Source organism: Phyllostomus discolor, chromosome 7, assembly GCF_004126475.2.
Source record: "Phyllostomus discolor isolate MPI-MPIP mPhyDis1 chromosome 7, mPhyDis1.pri.v3, whole genome shotgun sequence".
Taxonomy (NCBI): domain Eukaryota; kingdom Metazoa; phylum Chordata; class Mammalia; order Chiroptera; family Phyllostomidae; genus Phyllostomus; species Phyllostomus discolor.
Genome location: NC_040909.2, coordinates 55,272,889 through 55,299,810, shown reverse-complemented (window position 1 = coordinate 55,299,810; position 26,922 = coordinate 55,272,889). Strand labels below are relative to the sequence as shown.

At 44.2% G+C, this 26,922-nt stretch overlaps 1 protein-coding gene across 3 annotated transcripts in view; it reads right to left on the bottom strand.

Annotated features, from left to right (window-relative positions):
• PTPRG (protein tyrosine phosphatase receptor type G) overlaps nucleotides 1-26,922 on the bottom strand; it is a 708,699-nt gene that overhangs the window by 55,312 nt on the left and 626,465 nt on the right. The window contains exons 13-15 of one of the 3 annotated variants that reach the window (XM_036031526.1): nucleotides 23,992-24,121; nucleotides 11,989-12,075; nucleotides 777-868 (exon numbers count right to left, since the gene is read on the bottom strand). In XM_036031526.1, the coding sequence (XP_035887419.1) occupies nucleotides 777-868; nucleotides 11,989-12,075; nucleotides 23,992-24,121 (309 nt within the window). Of the gene's footprint in view, nucleotides 1-776; nucleotides 869-11,988; nucleotides 12,076-23,991; nucleotides 24,125-26,922 lie in introns of all 3 variants that reach the window. The other 2 variants (XM_028518657.2, XM_028518659.2) reach the window with 2 other exon arrangements.

The window sequence follows — 26,922 nt, the reverse complement described above, 5'->3', positions numbered from 1 at the left end:
TGAGTTTGACACCCCTGGTCTGGAGGATGGCTATATAAGATATCTAAACATAGGTACTTATTAAGTACAAAGGGAAACCAGCGGAGGAAGTTGAAATTGGGCAAAAAGGAAGGAAGGCCAATTAAGAATGGTGGGGCCATCGTCCAATCCCCCATCCTGACTGTCACAGCTAAGCCACTGTTGAACTCCCACAGGCCATGGCATTTGCTAGGACTAACTACAGTGCAAGCCACTAATCCTTCCCCTAACACTGACTGTTTCATATTTGTGCTGGAGGACAAATGAAATACATACCAGACCTAGAACATACCCCCAGGCTTCCACATAAACCGCTTAACAACCAAAACGTCCCACTCTAACATAAATTACTTTCAGAGTAAGGAATACTAGGAAAAAACTCAATTTAAAAAAGCATATTGCAAATTATGGTTTTTAGAAATCTATGCATAACTGATTATCAAAATGAAATTTAGTCCAAGTACACTGCAAATATATATGTTTCTCCCTTTTTCTACTCTTACTTCCCTCCCCTGAATGGAAATCTATAGTGTATTAAGTCATAGTCATTTGTTCCTTTTAAAGAGGACTTCATTACTTTGCAGACATGTAAAGGAGCATGGATTTCATTAAATTACACTTAGTCAGGGATCTCTGAAACTAGGCAAGCTTTAAAAGGCTATACAAATAATATTTGGTTATGGCCATGACATACAGTTGAGAACAAAAAAAAAAAAAAACAATTAGCCCATTGGAAATATGAGTAGTGTCTCACTTACCCGGAATAGGAATAATAGGAATACTTTCATTGGGGACCACCCGAGGTGAACTGCTGTCTTCCACATAGAAATGAGCTGTCTGAAAACATTTTCTGTGCAGGAAAGAGAAAAACATGCCAACAGTGAGACCAAAGAAATGCACTCTGTCTGAGTTCATTATGTTTCAATTCTCCCTTCACAGATCTTCTCAGCTTTAAATATCAAACAGCATGCAGCCACAAAGTAACAAGATACAAAGAAGGACAACATTCAGCTCATTGGAAGAGTCCCAAACAGCAGATGAATATTTATTTTTTATGATACTCTACCTATCCTGATAGTCAAAAGGGGAAAGTAACAAACCACTCAGATACAGGAAAACTTGGCTTGGATGGAGTACACATGCTCCACAAACTGCTAGGATTTAGCCCACAACGTTACTAAATTTGACATGTTACCAAGGAATAATCTGCTATCTGAAACCCCCAGCACCAAGTTCAAAACCACACCTCAAACTTTCCCAAATGAAGTCATCAAACAGTCCAAGGACACAATAGCACCACATTGTTAATACTTTGCGAACACCCCCAAAGCAACAGACAGCTCCTTAAGGGGGTCAGAGGGCTTCAAGGCAGCAAGCACTCAAAATCAGAGGCCCCTGCCAGACAGAATCGGAGATAGAGACCTGAAGCCCTCAAGTGTCATCTGCTTGGTTTTGGTTCTGTTCTGTTTTTACCTGTACTTCAGGCAAAGCAGGGAGCAGACACTGGTCATCATAGGACAGGCAGTGCACAGAAAAACCATCAGCCGCTCACTCAGCCCTCTGCCTCTGATGCTGGCTGGCCTGGGCTTTCCAGCATCCACGTCACTGCTCATTTCGGCCCTAATGAGCTGCCGGAAGCACAGGCTGAATATTTAATGAGGCTGCTCAGCGTGAATGGCTATTGTGACCAGAGAAGGGTCCCTGCTCATCTGGCAGAGGGGCTTCACAATAGCTGGCCCTACTGCTGGGTCTTTTAGCCAGGCAGGCGGCTTCCTTCTGGTGCTGTGTCATGGGGATTCATCTTACTCTGGCGTCTCTCACCAAGCCCACTGACAGAACACCACAGCCTTGCTTTTCTGTACTCCAACCACTGGAGTAATTCAGCTTTTTTCCAGAGCTGTCTTTGCTCATTTAATCAAAGTATCCTGGGAAGATTCTGTTGGGCACGACTTGTTTCTATGAAGCCACGGAAGGGAGATGGGGGCTGGAAAAGTCAAACACCTCTATAAAGCAAAGGTGGGAGTGGGGAGGCCTCCAAGTCTTGCAGATTATTCCATCTTAGCTATCATAACTTCATGCAGCCAGAAATAGTCCCATGTCCCAGTGTGAAGTGTTTTCTTTAAGCAGTGCCTGTTTGCAGATGGAAAGACGCTAACCAGCGACACTGGGCACTGCTCTAGAAGAGATCCGGATTGCTGCTCCAGACCATCAGAAGGCCTGCATGTGGCTCTCTCCCACTCTCAGCACATGTCTCACAGGACTGCTCCTGCAGGGCACTGAACAACGATATTTTCTATGAATTGCCTGCAATTTGTAATATAAATAATAAAACAAGATTTTATCACTTGTTTAGAGACCTTTACCTGAATTTGGAAAATCAGTGAGGCTAACGTAAACTCCAGGATAGAACATGCACAAACACTTAACTTTTTGGTGGTAATCTGCTGAATGAGAAATTATGGAAATTCACATGAAAAAGGAAAACATGTTTCTGATGACTGAGGTATTATCTTCTGTTTCTAAATTAGTCATAAAGTTTTCTATTCTTGAATTCTGTTCCCCACCCCCTGCAACTTGCAGATTTCTAAAATGTATCATTAGAGTTAAAACACAGCTTCAAATGAACTAGAACTTAAACCACCCAAAGTTAGAGCTAAGAAAAACTTGCTTGCAGTTGCTGAGATATTAGACCATTCAAGTATTTATTAGCCCTAGGGCATGTTCTATGACACTGAAACAGCCAGCACCCAATTTGCCAGGTCATGTTATAACTAACTGAAAAAAAAAATCCCAGAAAAAGAAAAAAAGTTCTATTTGAGGACCAAAATTAGTATGACTATTAAACTTCTAAAATATAAAGGTATTAGTAAAAAGAATTGTTGTTGGCCAAGGTTCTGTTAATGTTAAGTGATTTGGAAAGGATATCACGTATACTATTGATTCTTTTTCTGCAAGAAGATGGGCAGGCAGCTCACCCAGTCTCTCAGTTATACGTGGAACTAAAGACTCTATGTTCTCTTCGAGAAAAGGCTGTGTGTATCAAAGCAAATCACTCCTATGCCCCATGTGCTGCTGTCTATAATGAATTTTCCCTGGGGGAAAACAACCGTGATTGCCAGAGAGGAGCACAGCACTCAATACAGGTCAGAGAGCGGGAGAGTGCTCTTCACCGCCGCACCGCCATGCCCGGCACACACCTGCTCCCACACAGGGACGGGGGAGGAGGGAACTAACAACCACAGAACTTTGGGGGGAAATGTCTCCCCTTAGAATGCAGGTGTCAGCAGACTCGGGAACCATTTATTTAGTGCCCACTGCATGGCACTGAGTGTGCAGATAAGCCTGGGTTAGGATTCAAGAAATTTAGAAAGAATCACCTCCATAATACATGATCTATGCAGAAAAATTAAGCAACACAAATAAACAAAGAAAAAATCCACTGAAATTATCCAAAATCCTCCTCATAGTGACCATCACTATTAACATTGTAGGATAATATTGTTCCATACTTTCCCTCATTTATTAACTATTTCTTTGTCTTAAATAATTTTATTTATTGATTTTACGGAGACAGAGAAATGTCTATTGTTCCACTTTTTAATGTGCTCCTGGCTGCTTCCTGTATGTGTCCTGACTGGGGATCTCACCTGCAACCTTGGCATATTCAGGACAACGCAGTTACCTGACCAGAGCACACTTTTTGAGTATTCCTTGATCACTGATGATGAGGTGCTAGAAGTAGATCAATAAACAAGACAAGGTCCCTGCCCTCATGGTGCTTATATGTGCTCTCTCTCTCTCTAACACACACACACACACACACACACACACACACACACACACTCCCAGTCAAGTTTCAGTCAAGCAGTGGTTATTGACCTGCAGTGCCTAACTCTTTGGTTTGTGGAGCTTTAAAAATAATAAAGACAGAAAAAACTGTACTTGAACAACAATTAAAATAAAATTAAAAAAATAAATAGAGCTTTTCAAATACTGAGGAAGATTTCCACAAAAAACAAAACAAAAAAACCCCCACAAAACAAGATAAAGGAATTAAGCAGTAAAAATTGGCAGTTACAGCACATTCACGGGGATGTAAAGTATAGCACAGGGAATGTAGTCAATAATATTGTGATAACTATTATGCATGGGTCTGGTGGGTACTTGAAGCAGTGGGGGGACCACTATTAAAGTACATGGTTCCCTAATCACTATGCTGTACACCTGAAACTGATAAGGAATAACATTGAATGTCAACTGTAATTGAAAAAAATGTTTAAATAAAAAAACTATCTACGTTGCAGGGGTCCCACTCCTGGTGATTCTAGAGCAGGCCCAGGGTGGGGCACAGGTCTGTGCATTCTAGAAAATTTTCCTGAACGATTCTGGTGTGCACTATCCCTGGGGAAGGACCTCTGTGGGAGCCTCCAGTACTCTCACTAAGAAAGCTTTTAAAGAAATAAAACAATCTCAGGCGTGCGTACCATAAAAGTAAGACTCCACAATTTATAGGGCCCATATGGAAAGGAATCTGTGGTTAAGAATTCAAAGATGTTACTGTAATCGCCTCAAAAACAAAGAAAAATGGTACTGTGCATACTTTGGTCTTCCGCCCCATTTCTGTTAGAACCTTGGTTCTTGGAGTGCAATTCTCTCAAGCAGAGCACAATGTCCACCACCCATGTGGAATAGTCTTAGATCACAGGAAATAACTCCTACATCTCAAATGAAAGGTTTTTCCTCCTAAAGCTACCTTTTAAACTATCTTTGTGGACTGCTTTACTTTTCTACCAGCAAAGTAAATTTTAGTTTCTAGGAAGGAATTGAATTTGTCAATATATACTTCAATGTTAAATAATTCGTGATGTTCTGAATTTCAGTGTCCTGTCACTTGAAAAAACTTGAAAGCCAGTGAGTTACATGGCTTTCTAACACCCACCCCAAGAAGAAAGTGCTAGGAGAGAGTTATATCAAACCTTCACTGAACACTCTCAACATGGGAGCAAGAGAGAGACATCCCAGTTTGTATGAGAGAATTCTTCTGCAGTTCAAACCCAGTGGGGATACAGGAGTGAACTAAATGAAATGGGAGATGTGAGTCTGTTGGTCCCTGAGTTGGTAGCACGTCTCACAGGACTTTCACAGAGTAGGCACCTCATTACACTGAATGCCAGTTAGTTTAAAGGCACACATTTCTCATACAACCCAGGCCCTGAATACAAGCCAAACACTTCTTCTGGTGCTAGACCAAAGATGGGCAACATATTTTATCTATGTGTATCTCCCAGAAAGGCCTAAGTAGCAAAACTGAAACAAGCTTTCTATGTCACTCTCCATTCCTTCATTCCTTTTTAGAAAACCACCATGGGCTCCATGTTTTAAGATTTCTAAGACAGGTTTGCCTGGAAGTCAGGAGGGTCATGTGTGAGATCCTCTCCAGGAGCTGATCAAATCAGCGTGGATTGTGGCTCACAACTCCCTGGTCTCAAGGCTACGCTCCACGGTCCAGACCCACAGTGCGTCTGAAGGCCTTGAGGTAAGTGGGAGTACGTCTGTGCATCAGTCTGGCTTCTGCAAGGCCTATGGGCACATCATGCTTCCAGTCATGACTATTTTTCTAAAAGTAACTTTTCATTTTTTCAGATAAGGGAGGTATTTTGAAGGCAGATACTTTTTCAAAAATCAAAAATTGTGCACTTGAGAAAGCACAGCACATGTCAGAGTACATTCCCTAGTCGGGACACAGTAAATATCGACCCAAATCAGTAAAGCTATCATTGATTCCCTGAGCTCCACGCTGAGACACACACTCTGCCAGCACGTGATGGGTCCTCTTGCCTAATCTCTCTCTCTCACTCACACGTGTGTGCGCGCACACACAAACACACACACACACACACCCCTACAGCTGCTGACAGTGCTTTCTAAGTAGTAGTGAATACTCAAGTTACAGAGGCTTACTACTCAAACAGAATGCAGCAAACTACTAAGACAAGCAGGAAATCCCTAGACTCCCCCCACCCCTCCAGGAGTCTTTCCAGGAATCTGACACACCCTTGAGGCAGAAGCCTCAGCGTGGCCCAACTTCTGCACCAAGAGTTTCCTTTCCATGCTCCTATGTTGCAGGTAACTGCTCAGTCTGGTAACGTCTGGTATGTCCTAAGAATTTTCTTCCTTTCCCCCTTTCCACCCCTCCGACAAGAATCTGGGAATAATTCACGTGACTTTTCCAAATCAAAGTGCTGATCTTGAGCCCAGAAAGGCTGAACATTGGAAACGTTTGAAATTCCACTCAGCACTGCTGCACACCGAAAAGGCTCCTCCGAAGGGAACATCCAGTCCCGCGTACAGGAGGCGGGTGTCCGAGGTCTGCAGACAGGTGGGTCAGAACGAACCTCCCTTCTGCCGACCTCAGGATGACACACTGTCCTCACCCAGGGTCCTGGCTTACAACGCTGCCCTCCGTGTCACTATGACTGCTGGGGCACAGGCGAGAACAGAATCACAGCACCATTTCCAGGTTCCTATGAAAACCTGTGACTACAAAATAACCAAATGCCAATATAAGGATTAGAAACCAAGTCACTGTCTTCAAATTAAGCTCAATGGATTTATAATCACATCAGGGCAACAAGGAGTTTTTAGTAGTGTGCAGCTCAAAATGCTAATTGCAGACTATGTCAGGGTAGTTGGCTGAGCTGCTGTTGAATGTTAATTAAGCAATCTTAATTGATTTATATACTGCCCTCATTTGAATGTACAGAGGCACGTCTGCTAATAATCCTATTTATTCTCATGCTGTTGAGTGCAGTAATCACATTAATATTTACTTTTGTAAATGGATCTGTTGTAGTAAACCATGTATGAATAGGAACCACGTATAAATAGAAGTTGGAAACGTTTACAAGCCTTCAAGGAAGATGACTGAGAACCGTGTTAAAAAGATGTGGACTGGTTTATTAGAGCTGTTTCGAGAAATTGAAGTGACAGAGACAACAATAGAAGGAAAAGACTGTGGGTGCTGTTGGGTTTTTCCTCAAAGGGGAGTATCTGCTTGAAATAACCCAGGGTCCCGTTTGGAAAGGAGCCCAGTGTAAGTTCCGAGTTGGGGTTTTTCATGTGCAGCCACTCACTTGTTAAGTTTCCTTTACTGTCCATGAACTGACTCTGAAGAGCTCAGTTTACACTCACAGTATCTTTTTAAGGAAGGGATCACCTACAAAGAAAAATTCAGAACTGCTCTTGTCATCTGCACATTGCCCAAACCGTAAAAGGGACACGTGACCTGACAAATACGAATGTGCTTCTGGAGATGATTGAATGGCATGCTCTGCATGACGGCTGTGCTGGAGATCCTGGGACATGTGGTTGTCACACCTTGGGCACACGAGCTCCTCAGATGTGAGGAGATGAAGGGGGAAGGGAAGAGAAAACAAAAAGAATCAGGCTGGAGCTGGGAAGGGTGTGAGAGAAGATACAGGTATCAGATGAGGAAAAAATAATTTCAAAATATTTTGGATCTCCCATGGGTAGGAGAGGTGTCCCATTCAACTCTTGTTATACTGGAAGGGACGACACGACCACCTGACTTCCCCAGTGAGAATTTTATCCGAGGATACAAACTGCCTGCAATTAACTCCTAGGAAAGTGAGAGAAAATTAACAAATTATACACACATAAGTTACCTCAAGGCAATATACTTTCTTGCTAAGCATTAGGCTTGCCAAAGATCCCTTGCAGGCACTCAGGAATGACTGAAGCACTGGTCAGACTTTCCAGGAGATAAAAGAGCAAAGGTCATTTCATGAACCGCATTTTGATCAGATGGAGAACAGAAACAGGGAAATTTTTACAGTGCAGTGGACTTGAAGGAGCGGGCTCAGCACAGCACGCCCCAGTGCTCCCAGCCGTGACCCGGAAAAGAGGGCTTGAGGACGGGGCTTGCAGAGGTTGTCTCAGACTTAGTTAGGATCCCAGAATGTTCTGAATTTCTGGACTGAGGATGGGGGTCACAGATACAATCCCCACTTGCTGGGGAGGAAAAAGGGGCCGTGATGGTCCCACTCGCTTCAGGCAGGCGGTAGGAATGGAAATTCACATTTTATGTACTGCACATATGATTCAGTATCTATATCTTAAAATCATCTGGTAAAAAAACCTTTTGGCAACTACTTATTTCATTAACATACTGACTGAAATAAGCCAGTCAGACTTTCGCATTGAGTGTTATTTTAAGGAGGAATTACGTGCCTTCTCACCGAACAGCCCCAGATTGTAGTACTTTTTAAATACTTGGGACCATCTGGGGGGAAAAAAGTTGATTCAGACATCATACTATCAACCAGGTTATATTCCAAATGACTTAAGAATTTAGTATTAAAATTTGAAACCATAAAAGTATTAAAAGAAAAAGCAACCTCAGAATAGAGAAAGACTTTCTAATGATAACTCAGAATCCAGAAACCAGAAAAGAAATTTATGGTAAATTTGACTCTATAAAATAAGCAACATAAACATAGTTAAACAGCAAACCACAGATTAGGAAAAAACTTTTGCAACCCATATTGCTGACAAGATATCCCTCTCTTGATTAGAAAAAGACCACAACGCAAAAGAAGAATGAACAAAAGATAAATATTTTACAGCAGAAGAAATATGAATGTCACAAACATGAGAGATGCTCTGCCTTATTTATCATTAAGAGCAAACACATGAAAAACTACACCAAGACACCTCTGTTTTCACCTCTGAAGTTAGCAAAGATGCTGAGCTTCCATAAAGCATTGTGCTGGAGAAGCTGTCAAGAAACTGGCAGGCTCCCTAGTTGCTGACAGAGCTCACCTCAGTATCCCACCCAGTAGGGCAATGTGGCAGCATCCCTCGAGGTTAAAATGCATGTAAGCTTGCGATGCCACCAATTTCTTTAATTTATCCTACAGACAGACTTAAGAGTACTACTTGAAAATGACACAAAGTTATTCAGCAGGGTGTTGTTTGTAAGAATAAAAGACTGTGAACAACCAAAACGACAGCCACAGGGGACTGGGTAGATAAAAACAAACACATCTATACAGAGGGATACCACGCCCCTGTGGAAGTGAATATGTATATATATATATATATATATATATATATATATATATATATATATATTCAATATGTTATATATATATTCAATTATATATTATATATAATTTATAACTTTAACCTTTTTGTTTTTAGAGCTGTGTCAAGTACTCCTATTCAAAACTTAAATTAACAACTTTTTGAAAACATTTGGGTCTGATTTCTTTTGTTGGTTTCTCTTCTACCTTCTAGGGGCATCATTAGCTATCGCATCTTGCAGTGCCCATCCACCTGTCTGCCTTTCTGCAGTGGCAGAGGGTTAAGGCAGGTGAGGTGAGACAAAAGAGCAGATGGGTACCGCCCTTAGGTAAATGAATGTGGACTTTGCAATAGCTATTTTAAATGTCTGGAGGGTTGCCATTCAGGCAGCTTTTGAGGCTTTTCTCCTGATTCCCTGCCACATTTTGGATGGAGACGCAAGCTGGGAGAGGAAGGGAAAGTGGACAGAAAGAATGCCTCCACTCCCATACCCCAGTTTCCTGCAGCGCCTGGTGGAGGAGGGAAGGGCCACCTGTCATCCTGAAGGTTTTTCACAGAGCAGTGGAGGATGGAACTGGGTCAGGATGCTGCCACTGAAGCTCCTGGGATGTAGCAGCAGGGAGGCGAGGGGGAAGCAGGCTGCTAATCTTCAGTGCACAAAACCCTCAGAAGGAATGAGGACAGTAGGCCAACATAAGGAACAGCAGAGACTTTGAGGTCAGAAGCTCTTCACCCTGGAGTGGTTATCACAGCACAGTAAGCAGCAAGGAGAAAGGGCATTGCCCAGGCCTCAGGCCACCAGTGTGGCAGTCCCCACTGAGACACCTAAGTGGGGTGGCCTAGCCAAGCACCTTCTCAGAGCCTCAGTGTCTTCATCTTCTCAGTGGGGTAATCTAGTTCATGTACAAAGCATTTTACAAACACAGCATCACTTAATCTTCACAACAACCCCATAGGGACTGATAGGTGTTGATCCCCCTATCAATTTTCTAGATGGGGAAATTGAGGCTCAAAGGGTTTTGGTCGCAGAGCTGGGAAGAACACATTGACCCCATGTCTTGAGGAGGTGAACTCTGTCTTTCTTAGCTACTAGATTAAAAAAGTAAACTAAAATACATGATTCACAATCAGGTGGATTCTATAATATAAACACTTGTAGTTCCCAAGATGGTTCTCAACTCCTGGACCTACATGAAACCGAGTGTGCTTCCCCTAAGCTTCCGGCACTTAGAAGTAGGAAAGGTACCAGAGGAAGTGAGCACCATGTAACAATACAGCCTCTCCGGTCCTAAAAATACAGGGTCCAGCACAAGTAATGTCCCATTTTTATTACAAAATCTCTTATTACAAAATCATAAGCATGTCGTTCTGTAATATAACAATATCACACTCAAGCATACCATATGGCACTTTAGGTAAAATGTTCAAATTAAAACTACAAATTATTATACCCATATTATTACTTTACCAATCATACTCAAGCAGGAGTTACTTCTGCCAGACCCTGTACATCTGTAACAAGCCCATTTCTGCATTTGGGCCAAGAGTGTAAATTAGAGTAAAAACATTCCGTGGCTAAGGCATCATTTCTGGAGAGGACTTAGAGAGTGGCTGTGTATTTATCTTTGTACTGTGCATGAGGTGATGCAGGCTTTTTTGAGTTACAGTAAAAAGCTCATTATATTTATAACAGACTAAGCAAGAAAGTTAGGCATTACTGTGATGCCCAAGGTTTGCTCTTTTAAGATTAGATCTTTGGCTCTAAAGCTATTTCACAGGGATTTCTATTTCAGTTTTCACCTCTGGAGCTTTGAAAATGGATTAGAAATTGAAGACTTCAATAAGAAGAGATCATAGAATGAACAGTTGTATTACCAGTGTCCACAGCTACAGCCTTTCCCTGCAAGGCCGAAGTTGCACCACACAGCACAGAAGAAGATAGATCAGAGAGTTTCTCATTAATCTCTCGTAATTCTTTACTATACCTTCTCAGATCTCATGGGCTGACCTGATTATAGTGGATGGATATGGAAAATTTCATTAATAATCTGATTTACCTATAGATTTTACATGGAGACCAATCATTCCATGTAGAAATTCTAATATAAATTCTATCAATTGGTTCATTGAAAGTAATAATGAATTGTTCACAATATTGATTAGTGAATTATCTTAATCAGCAAATTGTAAGTGAGGTATGCCTAGATAAGCTGTACAGAAATATTATCAAGAGGCTCGTGTGTGGTGACTAAGATTACATGATTGTGACTTTCAAAGGTTTATTATAAATTTTCCAGGATAATCATTTTCCAAGTATTCAAGCTATCTAGAACATGTGCCTTTATTTTAGTTTTTTAAAGCTCATCATTCTTATGGAAAAATACATGATATATCCTTATTTTCTCACTTCACTCTTCCCTTCCTACTCTTCTTCTCCCTACCTTATCTATAAATTTAGGTTTCTAAAAGATATTTTCAGTTGTACAAGTAAATGCATGCATAATCTATTTTTTAACTTTCAAATATGAAACATCTAAAATTTTGGAAAGAATATGGATGCAATAGACATACAGACACACAAACAAAGAACACCCCCAGTATGTACCACTCTAGAAACAAAAAAAAAATCCCCTAAAATGGCAAAATAAAGCAAAGCAAGCACAAGCAGGACGTATTCTAATCGATGCCAGCTACCCGCAAGCTGCATTGGTATTAGCAAGTCTTACTTTTGGGAGCTGGGGGAGGATGGGACAGGTGGGTTTCAGCGTGTGCTGTCTAGAGGACTTTGATCCCCATGGCAACAAAACAAAATTCAGCAAGCCCGTCCCAGCAGAGACACCCCCCTGAAGCTTGACTGCCCCTCACCTGCTCCCCTTCTCTCCTCTCTCCCCAGAAGAAGGCACTTCACGGAAACGTCTGGGAAAGCCCTTCGACTTTATTTTGTTACACCCTCTAAATGGACAAAAAAAAGAGAGAGAAGAGAGAGAGAACAGGTGTAGAAGACAGTACTTTCAATTGGCTGCCAAGAGTTCCATACAAATGCCCTCCCTCCCATCTAACACAGGCACCCCCTCATCAAGTCCTGTTTGGGACATTTTCAAAAGAAAGCTTATACACAAGAGTGACTGGTGTTATTAAGGTTTTTTAAAAGTGAAGTAATAAACACGAAATAGAAACTTTGCTCTTAAAAAGCTGTCTTTACATATAAGAAACCTGTATCACCCAGTGTTAACAGAAGGCTAGAATATAACAAACCCAATAATGACCTTTCTCATTCATATACCTATCTTTCCACCTGTCACATGCTGTCCTGGCAAACAGGATGGCTTAAAATACCACTGGAATAAACAGAACGCAGTAAGCATCTTGTGGGTACCATGTGAACCTCCCTTCGGCCACAAATTTCCCAGAACTGAGTGTCTTTTCCCCATGAGTTATTTTCACTGCTGGATACACACCGTCCTGACTCACAGTGCAGTGTGGGGCATGGGAGGGGCTCTCAGGGAAGGCGGGGCAAGCAGCTGTCTGGTATTACTATCCACTAGGTCTGATACTTAGTTCCCCTTAAAACTTAGCTGTAGCAGCTGAGACTTGGCTCTAGCATTCAAAAGAGGCTCTTTTGTCATGGGAACACTGGAAAGCATTTATTTAATTTTATTTGATCCCACACCACCTGGATCTAGAATTTCACACTGACATGATTCCTATTATCTCCAACCTCTGTAAATAGAACAGCAAAGACAAACTGAGATATGCAAAGGTTCTCTTTTGGGGCAGCTCTGATGAATTCTCTGGAGAACTCTGAATTCAGGTATGGAACACCAAAGATCATTGGTTACCTTCTGGTTGACTTGGTGGCCTTTTACTCATAGGAATGAACATTCTCTTTCAAGTGTTAGGTGTTTTTTCTCCCTCGATAGAAGCTTTCATTTATTTTGAAAATAATTAGGCTCCATATTTAGGGTAACAGTGCTTAGCACAGGAACCAAAATTGGGAAAAATCAAAATTTGGGAATGTGGTTAGTATGGGGCAGGGCAGAGGGTGGGGCGTTGGGAAGAGTCCTGTAATTCAGGACTTCTTGTCTCCCTCTATTGAGCACATTCTGGAACTACAACTGTCCCCAAAACAACAAAACACTCAGAGCAGCTACAAACATTAATCTGAAAAAATCATGACTGTGTTGGAGTGTTTTTGCAAATCTTCATAAAAACTTGAAATTTGCAGCTTCGTAAAATATTTAGACTTCTTCTCAACCCCTAGCCCTACGCTGAATCCTGCCAGATTCACTGTTGCGGGAATTTTGGAGCAGCGCCTGCATCTCCGCAGTTTTCCCTCACACACAATCACAGGCGCTTAAAACTCCCACCCGTAAACTGGCAACACTTCGCTCAGAAGCAAATGCCAGCAAACCAATAACTAATATCTCAAATAATTGAGGGGGCTACCTGAGCAAACTGGCAGACAGACACAATCAATCCTGAGAGAGAGAAGAAATTTCATTCTAAGAAATCCAAAGAAAGGTATTAGTTATGTGCATCGATTGAGCATATATATAGTTTGCTTTTCCTGAAAAATAAGTTAGGTTTGAAAATGTGTCCATCTACTTCTTTCTTCTCAGAATCAGTCTGCCTTTTCAGAATCATGGCTATGTTTAAGTGGCAACCTTTAGCAGTGCATCTCTCCCTGCTTTTGTCTACTGACAGCGTGTTAGTCTGTTCCAAGAACTCTAACTGGTATCTCAGGGCCAATTCAACGGCAGGGGGCCGGTTACTATAACAACTGACAATTCTCTTGAATTCTGAAAGACCCCGGGGTAGCCACTTGGGAAACAGTTATTGAGCAAAAAGTTGCCTGGGATCAGCAGCATTAGCTGCCACATGACACAGATCTCTCTGCACATGGCTGCAAGAAAAAGAAGAAAAAGTTGCCCACCTCTGGGAACAGCTGGGGAAATCAAGGCTCCCCACCCCCATGCCTTTTAGCATCTCAGAGGAAGACAGTGTAACCTCGGTCCTCCTGAACTCAAGCCCTGGGACAACTCATATCTGGACATCATGAAATCCACCTTTGCTGTCCCCACTGGCTTGACACATTGTCAGGTTTTAAAGAGCAGAATTGTAAACATTACTCCTAAGGATTATAAATTCATTGAAATATGGCCACAGAAAGAGAGGACTGTCAGGGCCCTCACCAGTTTTAAAAGAAAAATGATGTTAGAATTCCTGCAGTACCGTGAATAGTCTGTTTGCAGAAAAGATAAAGGTGATCATACAAACCCACCAAAAAATGTGACTTGAAAGCTCAGACTTCTCCAGACTTGAGAAAAGTTGCACATGAACTTTCCGTTCTTATTTCCTCCCTCGCAGAACTGACCCCATGCCTCTGCACAGGAAGAATCCCCTGGAAAAAAAACAGGATTCTACCCATAAAAGCAGACGCTTTTTGGCAGAGAGGAAGGGAAGTTTGAAGATGTTTTCTCTCTGACAATCCTGAACACACCACCACTGCATGACTGTTGGCTCCCTCCCACACAGTTCCCTCTGCCCAGAGCATTCGTCCTATTCTCTGTTCTGTGAAAATGACAGCGGAATGTTTTCTCTTCCAAGAAGCCTTTTCTGCCTCCGTCTCTCCCACCTGATGCTGGTGGTGGTCAGAGACCCTCCCAGAGCACAGCTCTCTGTCACAGCCCCCACTGCCACTCAGGAGGCCAGGCCGGAGATGGGGGAAGGCAGAGACGGGCAGACTGTCAAGAGAGGGGCACTCCATCCAGCCCCCCAGTGCTTCAGGGATGTGAGAACAAGGTTGCCAGTTCTCCCAGTTCATCCCCAGAACCAAGACAGCTGGGGTTTTAAGTAAAAGCTTCCCATTTGAAAAATAATCTGGATTTTTGAAACAATAGTAGCTGAATAAAACAGGCCTCGAGGTTATCAGTTTTTGACCTCTATTTGGGATAACCTTTGTGTACCTGCTTGTCTTCTCCATTAACCTACAAACTCCATGAAGAAAAGAACTCTACCTCCTTGCCAAATCTCCAGTGCCTGCCATTAACTAGATGGCTGAACAAAAGGAGGAACAGAGGGGCCAACCATAAAGGGCCTTACCAAACCCTAGGTGCAAGTACCTCCAAACAGTAGCTGTGTGATCCTAGGCCAGTCATTTCCCTTTTGGGAACTTCCTCTGTTGGGAAGAAGGTATGGTATAGTCCCGGCTGCCCTGGTTATCATATTTGGCTGCTGCAAGGTTAAATAATTTGGTGCATGCTTTGTATTAATCCATCCATTATGGGTTGTTGTGATTAGTGATGTTTCCCCTTTGTCAAATGTTCAGTCACCTGCACAGAGCCATCATTCCTACTGCACCTGTCTCCCTTGTGGCTTTGCTGGGGGAAGAGGAACAAATATCTGAACTACACCAAGTCACCACTGAGTAAACTGGAAGTGTCAGCTGCCAGGCCAGATGGGCGGAGAGTGCGTGCTCAGCTGCAGCCACTCTCAGTGCTTAGTAGCTGCCGCAGAAATACAGGCGGGATCAGAGCTCCACTGGGGCACACGTGGTCTGTCACTCCATGAGCAAGAGAGGGGTGTTCCCACAGGCCTACACTTGACTTTCACACACATTTGCTTGCTGGAGTCTCCATTATGCCCATACAAAGCCCACCCACATTTGTGTCTGCACCTCTTCGTATTTATCACCCTGTCTCCCACTGAACATCCAGGGGAGAAAAAATACGCCATGTCAACAAAACTCACTTGTTTTCATGAATAGCATGCTTAACGAGGAGGCACGAGCACATGGCCACATTTCTGCAAGTCTAAAGATGGGAGTAAAAGAGAGACCTCTTTTCTATCTGCCTCTGAGGCTAAATTGGTATTGATTTACCACAGAATTTACAGATGGCTCGGTCATGTGCTGTACAGGGACATGAATTTCTCAGTCAGAGCGTGAAATCCTTCTAATACCAAACTTCAACAAACCTGGGTCAGTGTCACAATTCCCACATACAGTTTCTAGTTTTCTGTTCCAGAGTCTGTGTAGTTAGTTTAGTCCTATCTGAGAAGTAAAGCTGCTTCTACCCTTCTGGAAAGTTCTTTCTAAGCTCGCATTATGGTCAGTAAGATACTCAATTTGTCATCACATTAACTAGCATGGAACAGCTAGGACTAAGATAAAACAAACAGACTATAGTATTGGACTTCAAAGTCTATTGAACTTCTAGAACACCTGAACATATATATAGTTGGTCCTCTGAAGTTTTCTTCCATAAATTTTGGCAGTTCCAAACCATTGGATCTTTTCGACATGTAAACATGCTCTATAAAAACAGGCTGTAGAAGGAAGTATAGCCAGGCACGCTGCAGCTCCTCCAGGAAAACAGTGCAATGATTAAGATGGTGGGCTATGCTGTCAACCTGGCTGGCTTCAAGGTCAGGATCTACCCTAAGGTTAACCCTATGACTTGGGCATGGCACCAAAGCTCAGCTTTCTGATGTGCAAAATGGAGGTTATAATTCTTAGGATTTGAATGTGGATAAGGTGGGAAGGTAATCTGCTTAGCACATGTCTGGTACGATAAATATTCAATAAAAGATTCTTGGCTATGTAGGCCTTCAGATATATAAAGCCATTTCAGGGGTGAGACCTTGCTGATCAGAGAGAGAAAAGCTACATTCAAAGCAATTTTCCTCAAGATTACAGGAAAAAAACCCCAACCAAGTTAAGAATGTTTTCTCAGTACTCACAATTTTAAGTGGACACTAATGTCTTGCCCACAGTAACTGAGCTATTCTCTGGAACAAGTTAATAAAAGCAAACAAGCTGATTACTACCACACTGACTGGACACCCTGCTCACAGCGCTTCTCTGAGCATCTACCTCAAATTACGCAAATCAAAAGGAAACCTTCCCAAAACCGTCCCCTTCATTCTGAGTGGCTGCAGCTGTGCTACTCCGTCATTTCAGGAACATCAGCACATTAGTGCATATACACAGCCTGCTGTGGGCAAGGCAGGGGAGCTGGAGCGGTGGGAATGCCCTTTCTGACTGTAGTCATTCTAGAGGTGCATTTTATTACCATCTTGAGTAGTAAGGCCAAAATGACACACTGCAACTATTAAATTGATTTCTCCGCCCTCGTTTCAATAGCAACTACTACAATATTGAAGAGGCACACACAGGGCCATGATTTCCAAAAGGGAGCAAGTTGTAAAGTTGTTAGTTATTGTCATTAGCTGCCCGACGACCCTGACACTGGTCCCCAAACACTTTACATGTATTTCTTCCTAGCTTCACAGCAACTTCTGCATTATCAGGGATTTTGGTTCCTACATCTCTTTAAGACAGGCCTTTTCATGGAGCATTTGAGTGAAAGCTATACCATCCTACCTGTAACACCTCAGCTAACAATATTTTAAATTCCTCCCAGCAGTCCATGTTGCTGCCTATAAAAATACTGCTCAAATCATCCCTATGGGCTTCTGTATATCTTTCAGTTGACAACAAAATCTGAGGCCTCTACCTATATTTTTTAGTTCGGCCAAATTTGAAGAGATGACACTAATGACTGCCCTCCAAAGGTGCCCCTTTCAGAAAACACACTCAACCCAGTGCCACCAGTGCATCTCAATATTTAAGGATGCTCTGGCAGTGATCACAGAATTCCCGAGTGCTCCCCGATCTTATCTTGTGTCCTTTGGGCTGTGTGACCATCTTTGGCCAATGGGAAACAGTATTGAAGGATTCCACTTCACCATGCAATTGAGAGCTGTCTGCTTCTTGGTTTTTCTATCACCACTGTGGCAATTTGGCAGACACACGCTCTAGAAAGTCACAGGTGGAAGAGGGCCACCCATTCCAGTGGTCCCCACCCTTTTTGGCACAAGGGACTGGTTTCATGGAAGACAATTTTTCCACTGACCTGAGTTGGCAGTGGTGGTGGGGAGGGAAAGGGAAACAGGAGGGGTGGAGCTCAGGTGGTAATTTGAGTGGCATCCATGGACAATGAGGAGGGAGGCTGGGGACCCCTGGCCCAATTCCATCACACTTTATGTGGGTGAGGAATAAACTGAGTTGTTAGCCCACTGGGGTCTGGGGTGTGTCTGCTGCAGCAGTGAATGAAGCTTACTCTAACACAGCCAACTCTGGGTCCATGAAGCTGGCCACTGGGCTTCAGAGTTGTTCCGGGGGTGTGGTGGGTCATATCTGTAACCTAATGACTAAGGGATGTGCTCCTTTAGTCCCATTGGGAGCATCACCCAAAACAATTTCATTAATGTTTTTTGTTTTTGGCCCAAAGTAGTTCTGCTCAGCTGGTTCACCTACATTTATACTGTATTTAGCTCCAAATAACTTTTAACTATTTCTGGGATCAATACTTGGCACAACTCAGATCACTATAGAAGGAAATTCCAAAAGTTATTTCCAAGCAATGTTTTAAGCAATGGACATATGATGGGAAATTATGTACAGCTATACAATGTGATCATATTTAAGGGACAGCATTTATTTAGATCTGTAACTCTGATTTTTCTTTATTGGAGAACTTTTTTTAGGTATACTAGGACCCAGAATTAAATTTATATTTTTCCCTCAAGTTGGGGATGATACAACACCTACCAATGGGAGCCCAGCACCGGGGTAAGCATCTCCTAGAGCTCACATATAATGCTTACATGAACCTAATGGTGCATTTCTTAACTCTATTCTTCGGGTGAGGAAGCTGTCGGTGATGGAGGAGTCTTGTCTAAGGAGGCAGTGTTACTCAACCTGTTATTTTTTCCCACTGGCACCTCTTCCAAGGGACCTTTATATAGTCATTTTCTCCCCTAATTGCTACCTCACATTGAAATTTTAATAGCAGTAACATACTATACATCTGTGTATAGCTGTGCTTTTTTACACAAAAAAGGTAAAGATTTTCACCTCCCAAGAGCCCATTTTACCCTATGGAGATGGCTGCAATCCTGTTAATACGTGTTCCTAGGTGACAGAGGTAGTGAGTGAGTGGGAGGTGAGCTCCAAATGCAGGCAGTCCAGCTCCGGGCCCCTGTGCCTCCTTCGCACTACCCAGTACTGCCTCCTTCTCTCCTCTCCCCTCTGCAGGTTTGGCTCCTTCAGTGCCTTCTCATTATCCTAAGATTAAGGCACATATCCCTGCAGGTGGCATCCATGGCCTTCATGACCTGGCTCTTGCTGTACCCATATTTTGCTCTTCTGATGCTGTACCACAAGTACCTGCTTACAACAGGCCAGACTGTCCCTCTCCAGCCCCTGCTTGCACACCATCTGCACTGGCTTACAGCTTTGTGCTTCAAGGCCCAGTCTGGGTATTAGATCCTCCAGGGAACTTTCCTGGGCCCCACCCCTGTTCCCAGAACTGGCTGAAGCCCTTTGTGTTGTCATAGCAACTTCTACTCATTCCTTCCAAAACATCCTCCATACCCTATTATGCTATATTTACTCCTCTGGCTCTACCATTGAACTGCAAGGGCCTTGAGGGAAAGAACTTCATTCCTGAGTCACCAGACCCAGCACAGTGGTGGCAGGTGCTCCGTAAGCACTGCATGAATAGCAGGAAGCTGCAGCGGGTCTGATGCCCATGCAATAGTAGCAACAGCTTTATAATTTTTACACAACACAACACTTCAAACTGCTGTCTGCATTATCTCATCCTGCAGTTGGGTTGGGATTGAAAGTGGGCCCTGGTTTTCTCAGTCTACAGTACAAGTCAGCCCTCAAAGATACCATCTTTAAACTAACTGGAACTTTTAGAGAAACCCCCTTCCCACTGAGATGATGGAATGTAGATCCAACACAGGCCAGGGGACAGTGGGTGGGAAAAGCAAGAGGGCCTGCCTGACATAACAGATCCCACACAGAGAGTGAGGACATAGGGACAGAATGAGAGTCCTGCTGTCCTTGTTCCAGCTTCTGAGTTCAGTTGGGCCTGAGGCTCCTGAACATTTTAATTCCATGAATCACACTTTTTTTTCTTCTTATGTTTAAGGCAGTTTGAAATATTGGGGTGGCAAAGAAGTCTGTTTAGTTTTTCCCATAGAAATAAAAGACACATTTTTCATTTTCACCAGTAACTTTATTGATTTGGGTATTTTGAGTATGTTGGCTATTTCCCTCATGGTATAATATTGATTGTTCTCAATTAATGTCTTAATTTGATTGCTCTCAACTTCAACTGGTCTACCCAACCATGGAGCATCATCCAGTGAGAAATCTCCAGCATGAAACTTTGCAAACCACTTTTCACACATTCGATCAGTCACAGCACCTTCTCTGTAAACTGCACAAATACTTTTTTGTGTGTCAGTTGTGTTTTTTATCTTTCTTGAAATAATAAAGCATCATATGCTGAGAATGTTGCTTATTTTCTTCTGTCTTCAATATTAAAATGACTGCACAAAAATTTACCAACTTGGTAAGTTTTTTTTAAATGTATGCTGATATGACAGCTGTCACAATACAATCTAACAAAATTGTTTCAAATGAAGTTAAAGACAACCAAGTGCTACTAGAGCCATCTTACGGAAAAAACCAAACGAACTTTTTGGCCAGCCCAATAGTTGTTTGTTAAGTCCAACAGAAATGGTTCTCACCAACACAAGGGATGAAAATTCTGTACACTGCTCAGCGCACAGTTGGTATTCAACAAATGTCAGTTTCCTTTCCCTTCTCTGGTCAAAGAAAGCAGGTGAATCTGACTGTTAGTCAGTGGTACATGGCATCACAAGCCTCCCTCTTTGGAACACAGCTAACATCAGTCACACTCAGCCTGCACAGTATGTAGGTGTGAGGCCTATATTCTACTGCTTAATTACATAAACTCTGTGTTCTAGAGTGAGGATGTCTGGTGTTCAAAACCAGGTCCACCACTTTCTGCAGGACCCTGCGCAAGTCAATGGACCTCCATGAGCTTCTGGCCCCCTTATGTTTAAAATGAAGAGAGCAACAGTTCCTACCACACAGATCTGTTTTAAGAATCACATGAGATGGCTCAGTGCTTGGTACTAAACAGGAACTCCGTGGACATTCAAAAGCACTAACAGCACCGTATAATGGAAGCCTAGTGGAAAAACAGAGTTCAGAGACACCGGGTTTCATTTTCTGCTGTTGCATGAACCCATGAAACTGCAGTGTCAACAACTCTAAGTGAGCACACTCAGAAACCAGAACACAGCTGCAAAGGGTCAGTCCTCATTGTAGAAACTGCTTCCACGGCGAGCTGGTATCAGTCCCCGGTGCTAAGCCCGCCAACCAAGGAAACGATCCAGAAGGTTCTGATCTGCCTCAGTGCTCTACTTGTATCAAGTCTGTTCACCAGTCACCTGCTCTCACTGGGCCTCAAACGGCCAAGAGACATGCTGTCGTCCTTGCTTCAAAACTGCATCGCCCAAGGAAGCACACATCTCTTCCTCAGTCACCAATTTTCTGTGTGAACTCCCAATGCTTCCTTCTTTCACATTAATGAAAACAAAAAAAGCTGGATAGAAAAAAGGTTCTTGTCCCCTCTAGGCTGTTCTTACCCATGCAAACACCAATTCAGTTTGGGTGTCCTTGCTATGTAGGAATTTTGTCCTTCGCACTCACTTTGTGCACTGGCATTAGGAGTTTGATAAAAGCTCACAGGCTGAGCCTACTGGATGATGTTTAAGGCTCTGGTTATTTGAAACCATACATACTTATGTATACATATGAAACAAAGTATAAAAAGTTGTAATTTTCTAATGAGGAAATACATCTCCTCCAATGGAAAGATTTTAGGCTCTCTTTAGCACATGTCATAGCCCCTTCCTCAAAGCAGCTTGTAGTCAACATGCATGTCTCTTCAGCAACAGAGATCTGTTCTGGGGTGGGCAGAGGACCAAGGTGGGTCAATCAGAAACAAGCCTGAGGTTTTTGCTAGAACTGCTTGGAATATGAACTTTTCAATGCTTAGGCTGCTAAACTAGGGTCACCCAGCCTGGGGCAGCTGTGGGCCCCACTGCACCTGCATGGGGAACCTGAGATTAAAACTACCCAACACTGAGCAGAACCAAGATCGGGGCCAAGAGATGCTCATGCAGACCTTTCATTACTCCCACATGCTTAGTTAAACTCATACTACCAGCCTCCAAATTAACAATGGGCTCCAAATACTTGTTTACAAACCATTTTGTTCTGGGGAAAGGACGATGCATAGGTGGCTCTAGTGTTCTTAGGCTCACCCCAAAACCCAGTGTAGTTCACAATCTGGCTGGTCTGCAGCATTAACAGTGCTATGATTACTGTTAGATGCCTAGAGAAGCCTGAGATGACCCATTCCTATTTCCTTTGTTCTGTCCAATTGAGAGCAGACCTCAGGGTGCATGACCAATCTGTCTGCATCTTCTGTTGATCTTCAGTCAGTTCTCATCACCCGCACTGCTACTCTCATCTAAGCCACCGCCACTTCCTTCTTGTACTAGTTTAGCAGTGTTCCAGCTTGTCCCTCCACTTCTGCCCTTGCTCAGTTCATTCTCTTTGCAACACAGCAGCCCATCTGACTAAAGTCAGATCACAACACTCATGTATACTGAACCCTACTTATCTTAGAGTAAAAGGCAATGTGTTTACAGTGGCCCACAAAGCTATACATGACCTGACTCCTCTCTACCCAGTTTCTTTCTGACACCTTCTCCTACCACTCCCTGCATACTCACGTGCTCTTGCTACATGGATTCCATGCTATTCTTAGAACACACCAGGCAAGGTGCTGCCTCAGGACCTTTGCACATGCTGTTTTCATTGCTTGGAACTTATCCTATATGGAGTGCATTTGACTCCCTTTCCTTTAGGTCTCTGCTCAGATATTGCCTGCCAGTTAGGCCTTCCTTAAGTACTCTGAACACTCGTGGCTGTGCCCCAGTGTGCCCCTCCCTTTCCAGATTTTGTTTTCTCCATTACATGCTTAACACCATCTTGGGTATTATATATTTTACTCATTAGCTCTGTTTATTGCCTGTCTCCCTCACTAAAATGTAAGCCCCATGAAAGCAAGGATTTTGTCTAGTTTCTTCTTTTATATCACCAGCACCTAGAAGAGTGTCTGGTACACAGCAGGGGCTCAAAATGTACTGAATGAACAGAAAGGAGGGAGAGATGGAAATATAATATCTGTTCAGCACTGATGAAACTTGTTAGATGAAGGGCAGAAGCCTACATTTGTGTAGGTGGTACAAACAGCCAGGCCAACTAAATGGGCCGCCTGCCTCACTCAGCTAAACTGGCTGAGAGGGTACCTGAGAAAACACAGAACTTCCGAGCAGAAGCTGTCAGCAGGCTTCTCCTGGGAAGCAGTGAGAATCGGTTCAGGACAATGGTACTATAAGGATGGCTTACTGCCAGCCATTTTTATCTTACATATATTAAATGCCACATAACGTGCTAAATGTATTCCTATCACTCAATTTTCAGCAGCAAGCTATCAAAAAATTAAGGTAAAGAGGAGTTCTTCTGTGTCTATAATGAAGTAAGGTACAGTCTCAGAGAAACTAAGTTTAGACACTAAAGCCCAAAGTAGAAGTGGGATTTGCAACCAGCAAGTAGCAGGGCTGAGATTTGAACCTGGATCTCCCTGGTTCCCAAGAATAAGCCTCTTTGACACTAAATCCCAGAGGCTTTTCATAAATGCTTTGATCTCAATAGTGTCTCTACCCACTGGCATCTTCCAGATATAAATGGGTGTCCCAGGTATTGATACAAGAAACACTCCAGCTGCCTTGCCTTTCAGAATAAAGGGGCCACGGGCTTCTGCTCCCCACTGCACCCCCCAGGGCAGCATGCTTCCAGCAGATTCCCCCCACTCCCCTCACCATGCGGGTGCTGCCTGGCTTACTCACCTCCAGTAAACTAGCACAGCGATGAGAAGGATGAGGCACACGAAGGTCAAGGCTGATACCACAATCAGAGGGATGATCCACTCCATCCTCCCTGGAGAAGGGCGGCCTATTATCCCAGAGGTGTTCTTTTCTGCTGCAAAGAGAAACCACAGCAGTTAGAGGGCAGAGGCTGGCAGAGAGGGGGAACCAGTGTGACCCAGACTTCTGCTCCGGTCTGGGCACCTGCAGAGACCTGGGCTCAGACTGCCTGATGATAGGGGGGCAATCTGCAGCCCACACCATTTCCTCCCGAGCCCCAACCCAAACGGGGCCTTTGCTGCTGGCTGCATTCTGCATTGCCAGTGGGATGGATTTGCAGGAAGAATTCAAGATGTTTTTAAAGAGAGCTGTGCAGCAGACGGACATCCATCCTCACTACAGGAAAATCACTGCGCCGGAGTGGCCCTCGGACACACTGAGGAAACATGCTCAGCCTGAAGGCAGCAGCACACTAGCTCTGGAGAGGGCCCCTCGTGGACTTGTGAGCACCTGGGCAGGAGAAATGGCACAAAGGATTTTGCTGTTAACCAGATCTGAAGACGTATTCTTTGTGAGCTTAGCAGCTGCCCCCTCCTCCCTGGTAACTCACCCCAGTTCTGCTTTGGGGAACTGCCTCTCCCTAACACAGTCATGGTGAGGCAATCATCCAAACATGGGACTCCCCAGTGTCCCAGCCTAGGACAAATGTGGGACTGCCGTTGGGACAACGTGCTCTCACCCTGGAGTCTCAGACGGCCACTCATTCTGAACAGCAGCTCAGCCGAGCATGAACACCCACTGGTTGCCCATCAGTTCTCAGCACCCAGGTCCCCAGAGAGGCTGTTTCTCCTCAGATCTGGTTCTACAGCTTTTCCTTTGGTTTCACTATCTCCCACCCCCACCCTCATGAAAACCCTAAGACGACCAAAGACAGGAAGCCACGCTCAGTCTGCCCCCAGCACACGTCTGTCTAGAAACAGCAGCCAGTGTAGGGGTTGACGAGAAGGCTGTGAACTGGCTCAGGATCCTCTTGGGCCCACTGCTACCTCTTACCCGAGCAGCTCCTTCCTCTGTGCGTCAGGCCTCAGAGCCTCAGGCAGACCCTGCTCTCTCTCGGAGTGTAGGGTAGGTGCCTAGAGATCGCTAGGTGGCCCAACTGGAGCGCGGGTGTGGTGTGGGGCTGGGAAGAGCAACCACGGGCAGAGGTGATCATGGGAGGCAGGTGGTGAGAAACCAAAGGTTAACTATAACCAGAGGGAGAAGCCCCGTGAAAAATCCAAAGCTGGAAGCGGGCTGACGTGTGCTCAGTGAGATTCCTCCTGCTCTGCAAAAATGAGACCAGCATTCAGCCAGCATGAGTCCCCCTGCAGGACGGACTGGCTAATCAGGCTGAGTTTCTGAGTGAGAGAAGGTGGGCTGAGCAGGAAAGAAGTAAGTGGCCTTGGGAGCAGATTTTTAAAGAGGCAAGGCTCCTCAGCAATAGAGTGTGTTTCAGTGCCTTTCACCAGGTTTCCTTGAACACGGCTGACCTTGGTCACCTTCTTTGTTCCATGCAGGACCCCACGAGACAAGCAGGGCCAGATGAGTGCCCCACTCACAGGGAAGAAGACAGAGGCAGGCAGGTGAGGCACACTCTGACTAAAAACAAGAGAGGACTTCACAGTTTAGAAAGTGCCTTCCTCACAGCAGCAGCTCATTCTTCTTGACCCCTAGCTCCACAATTTTTGCTAGAGAGCTACTGGCACACCTTGGAGGTGTTATGGGTTTGGGTCCAGACCACCAAAATAAAGCAAGTGTCACAATAAAGCGAGTCATAATCTTCCTGCTGTTGCAGGGTCTTGCCTTCAATTTGTAAAAAACATAACGTCTGTGAAGTGCAATAAAGCAAATCACCCCAAATAAGGTCTGCCTGTATTTGCCAAGCCCACTGTGTGGCAGGCAGGCATAGATCACAGGTAGCAAACAGTAGGCCCGAGGGCCGAAGCCAGCCCTCCACCTTGTTTTATCCGGCGGCAGCACCGAGCTCCTTGCCCCTAGTTAAGGAGTAGTTACATTCATACAGTCTTAAAATTACATTTGGCCCTTTAGGGGGTTGATGTGGTCCCCCGTGAAAATGAGTTGGACGCTGCAGGTGTAGGGGCTGGTGTAGGAATGATTTAAAGGGGGAGAGGCAGACATGGGAACAAGTAATTAGAATAAAATGAGTGTGACGCCACGACAGGTATGAAGGGAACGGGGAAAGGCCGTGCATGCCTGGGGATTCTGGAGGGGTTCCCTGACATTAGGGTGAGACCTGGAGGATGAAGGGGTGTGACCCGGCCGAGGTCCGGACAGAGAGCACTGTGGGGGTGGGAGTACGAGAATGAAGGGGGTGGGAGCAAACCAGAGATGCAGAGGCCAGGTCAGCCAGGGATTCGCTGGCTGGATAAGAACAGGTTTTAGTTCTAAGGACAATGGAAGCTACTGCAGGGCTGCAAATTGAGGCAGACAAGGGTGAGCCGTGTCTTCTCTCCCTTGACATAGAGCTTTAATAGCAAAGCTCTGGGGATCGGCCAGAGCAGAATTGCAAATGAGGATAATTTTGCAGGGCTCCAGCAGGGGGCAGCCCAGCCAGGCAAGTATCTCAAAGACCTGGAGGTCCAGCTAATACAAAATAGGGCAGAGGGTTGCCATTATATGCCACGTGCCCAGTGAACTCAGAAGCCACCCTGTCAGGCCCTTGCCTCCTGGAGGGACTCCCAGTGTCGTGTTTTCCACCTCCTTACAGAAACTGATGCCTTCCTGGGCTACTGCTGAGTAGACAGGTTGGGGAGGAGGCTGAATGCAAACTCCACATCCTACTCATCTTACCACTGAAAATAACTCTTAACCAAAATAGTCCCTTTACACTGGTATTTCTACACAGTCACTCGA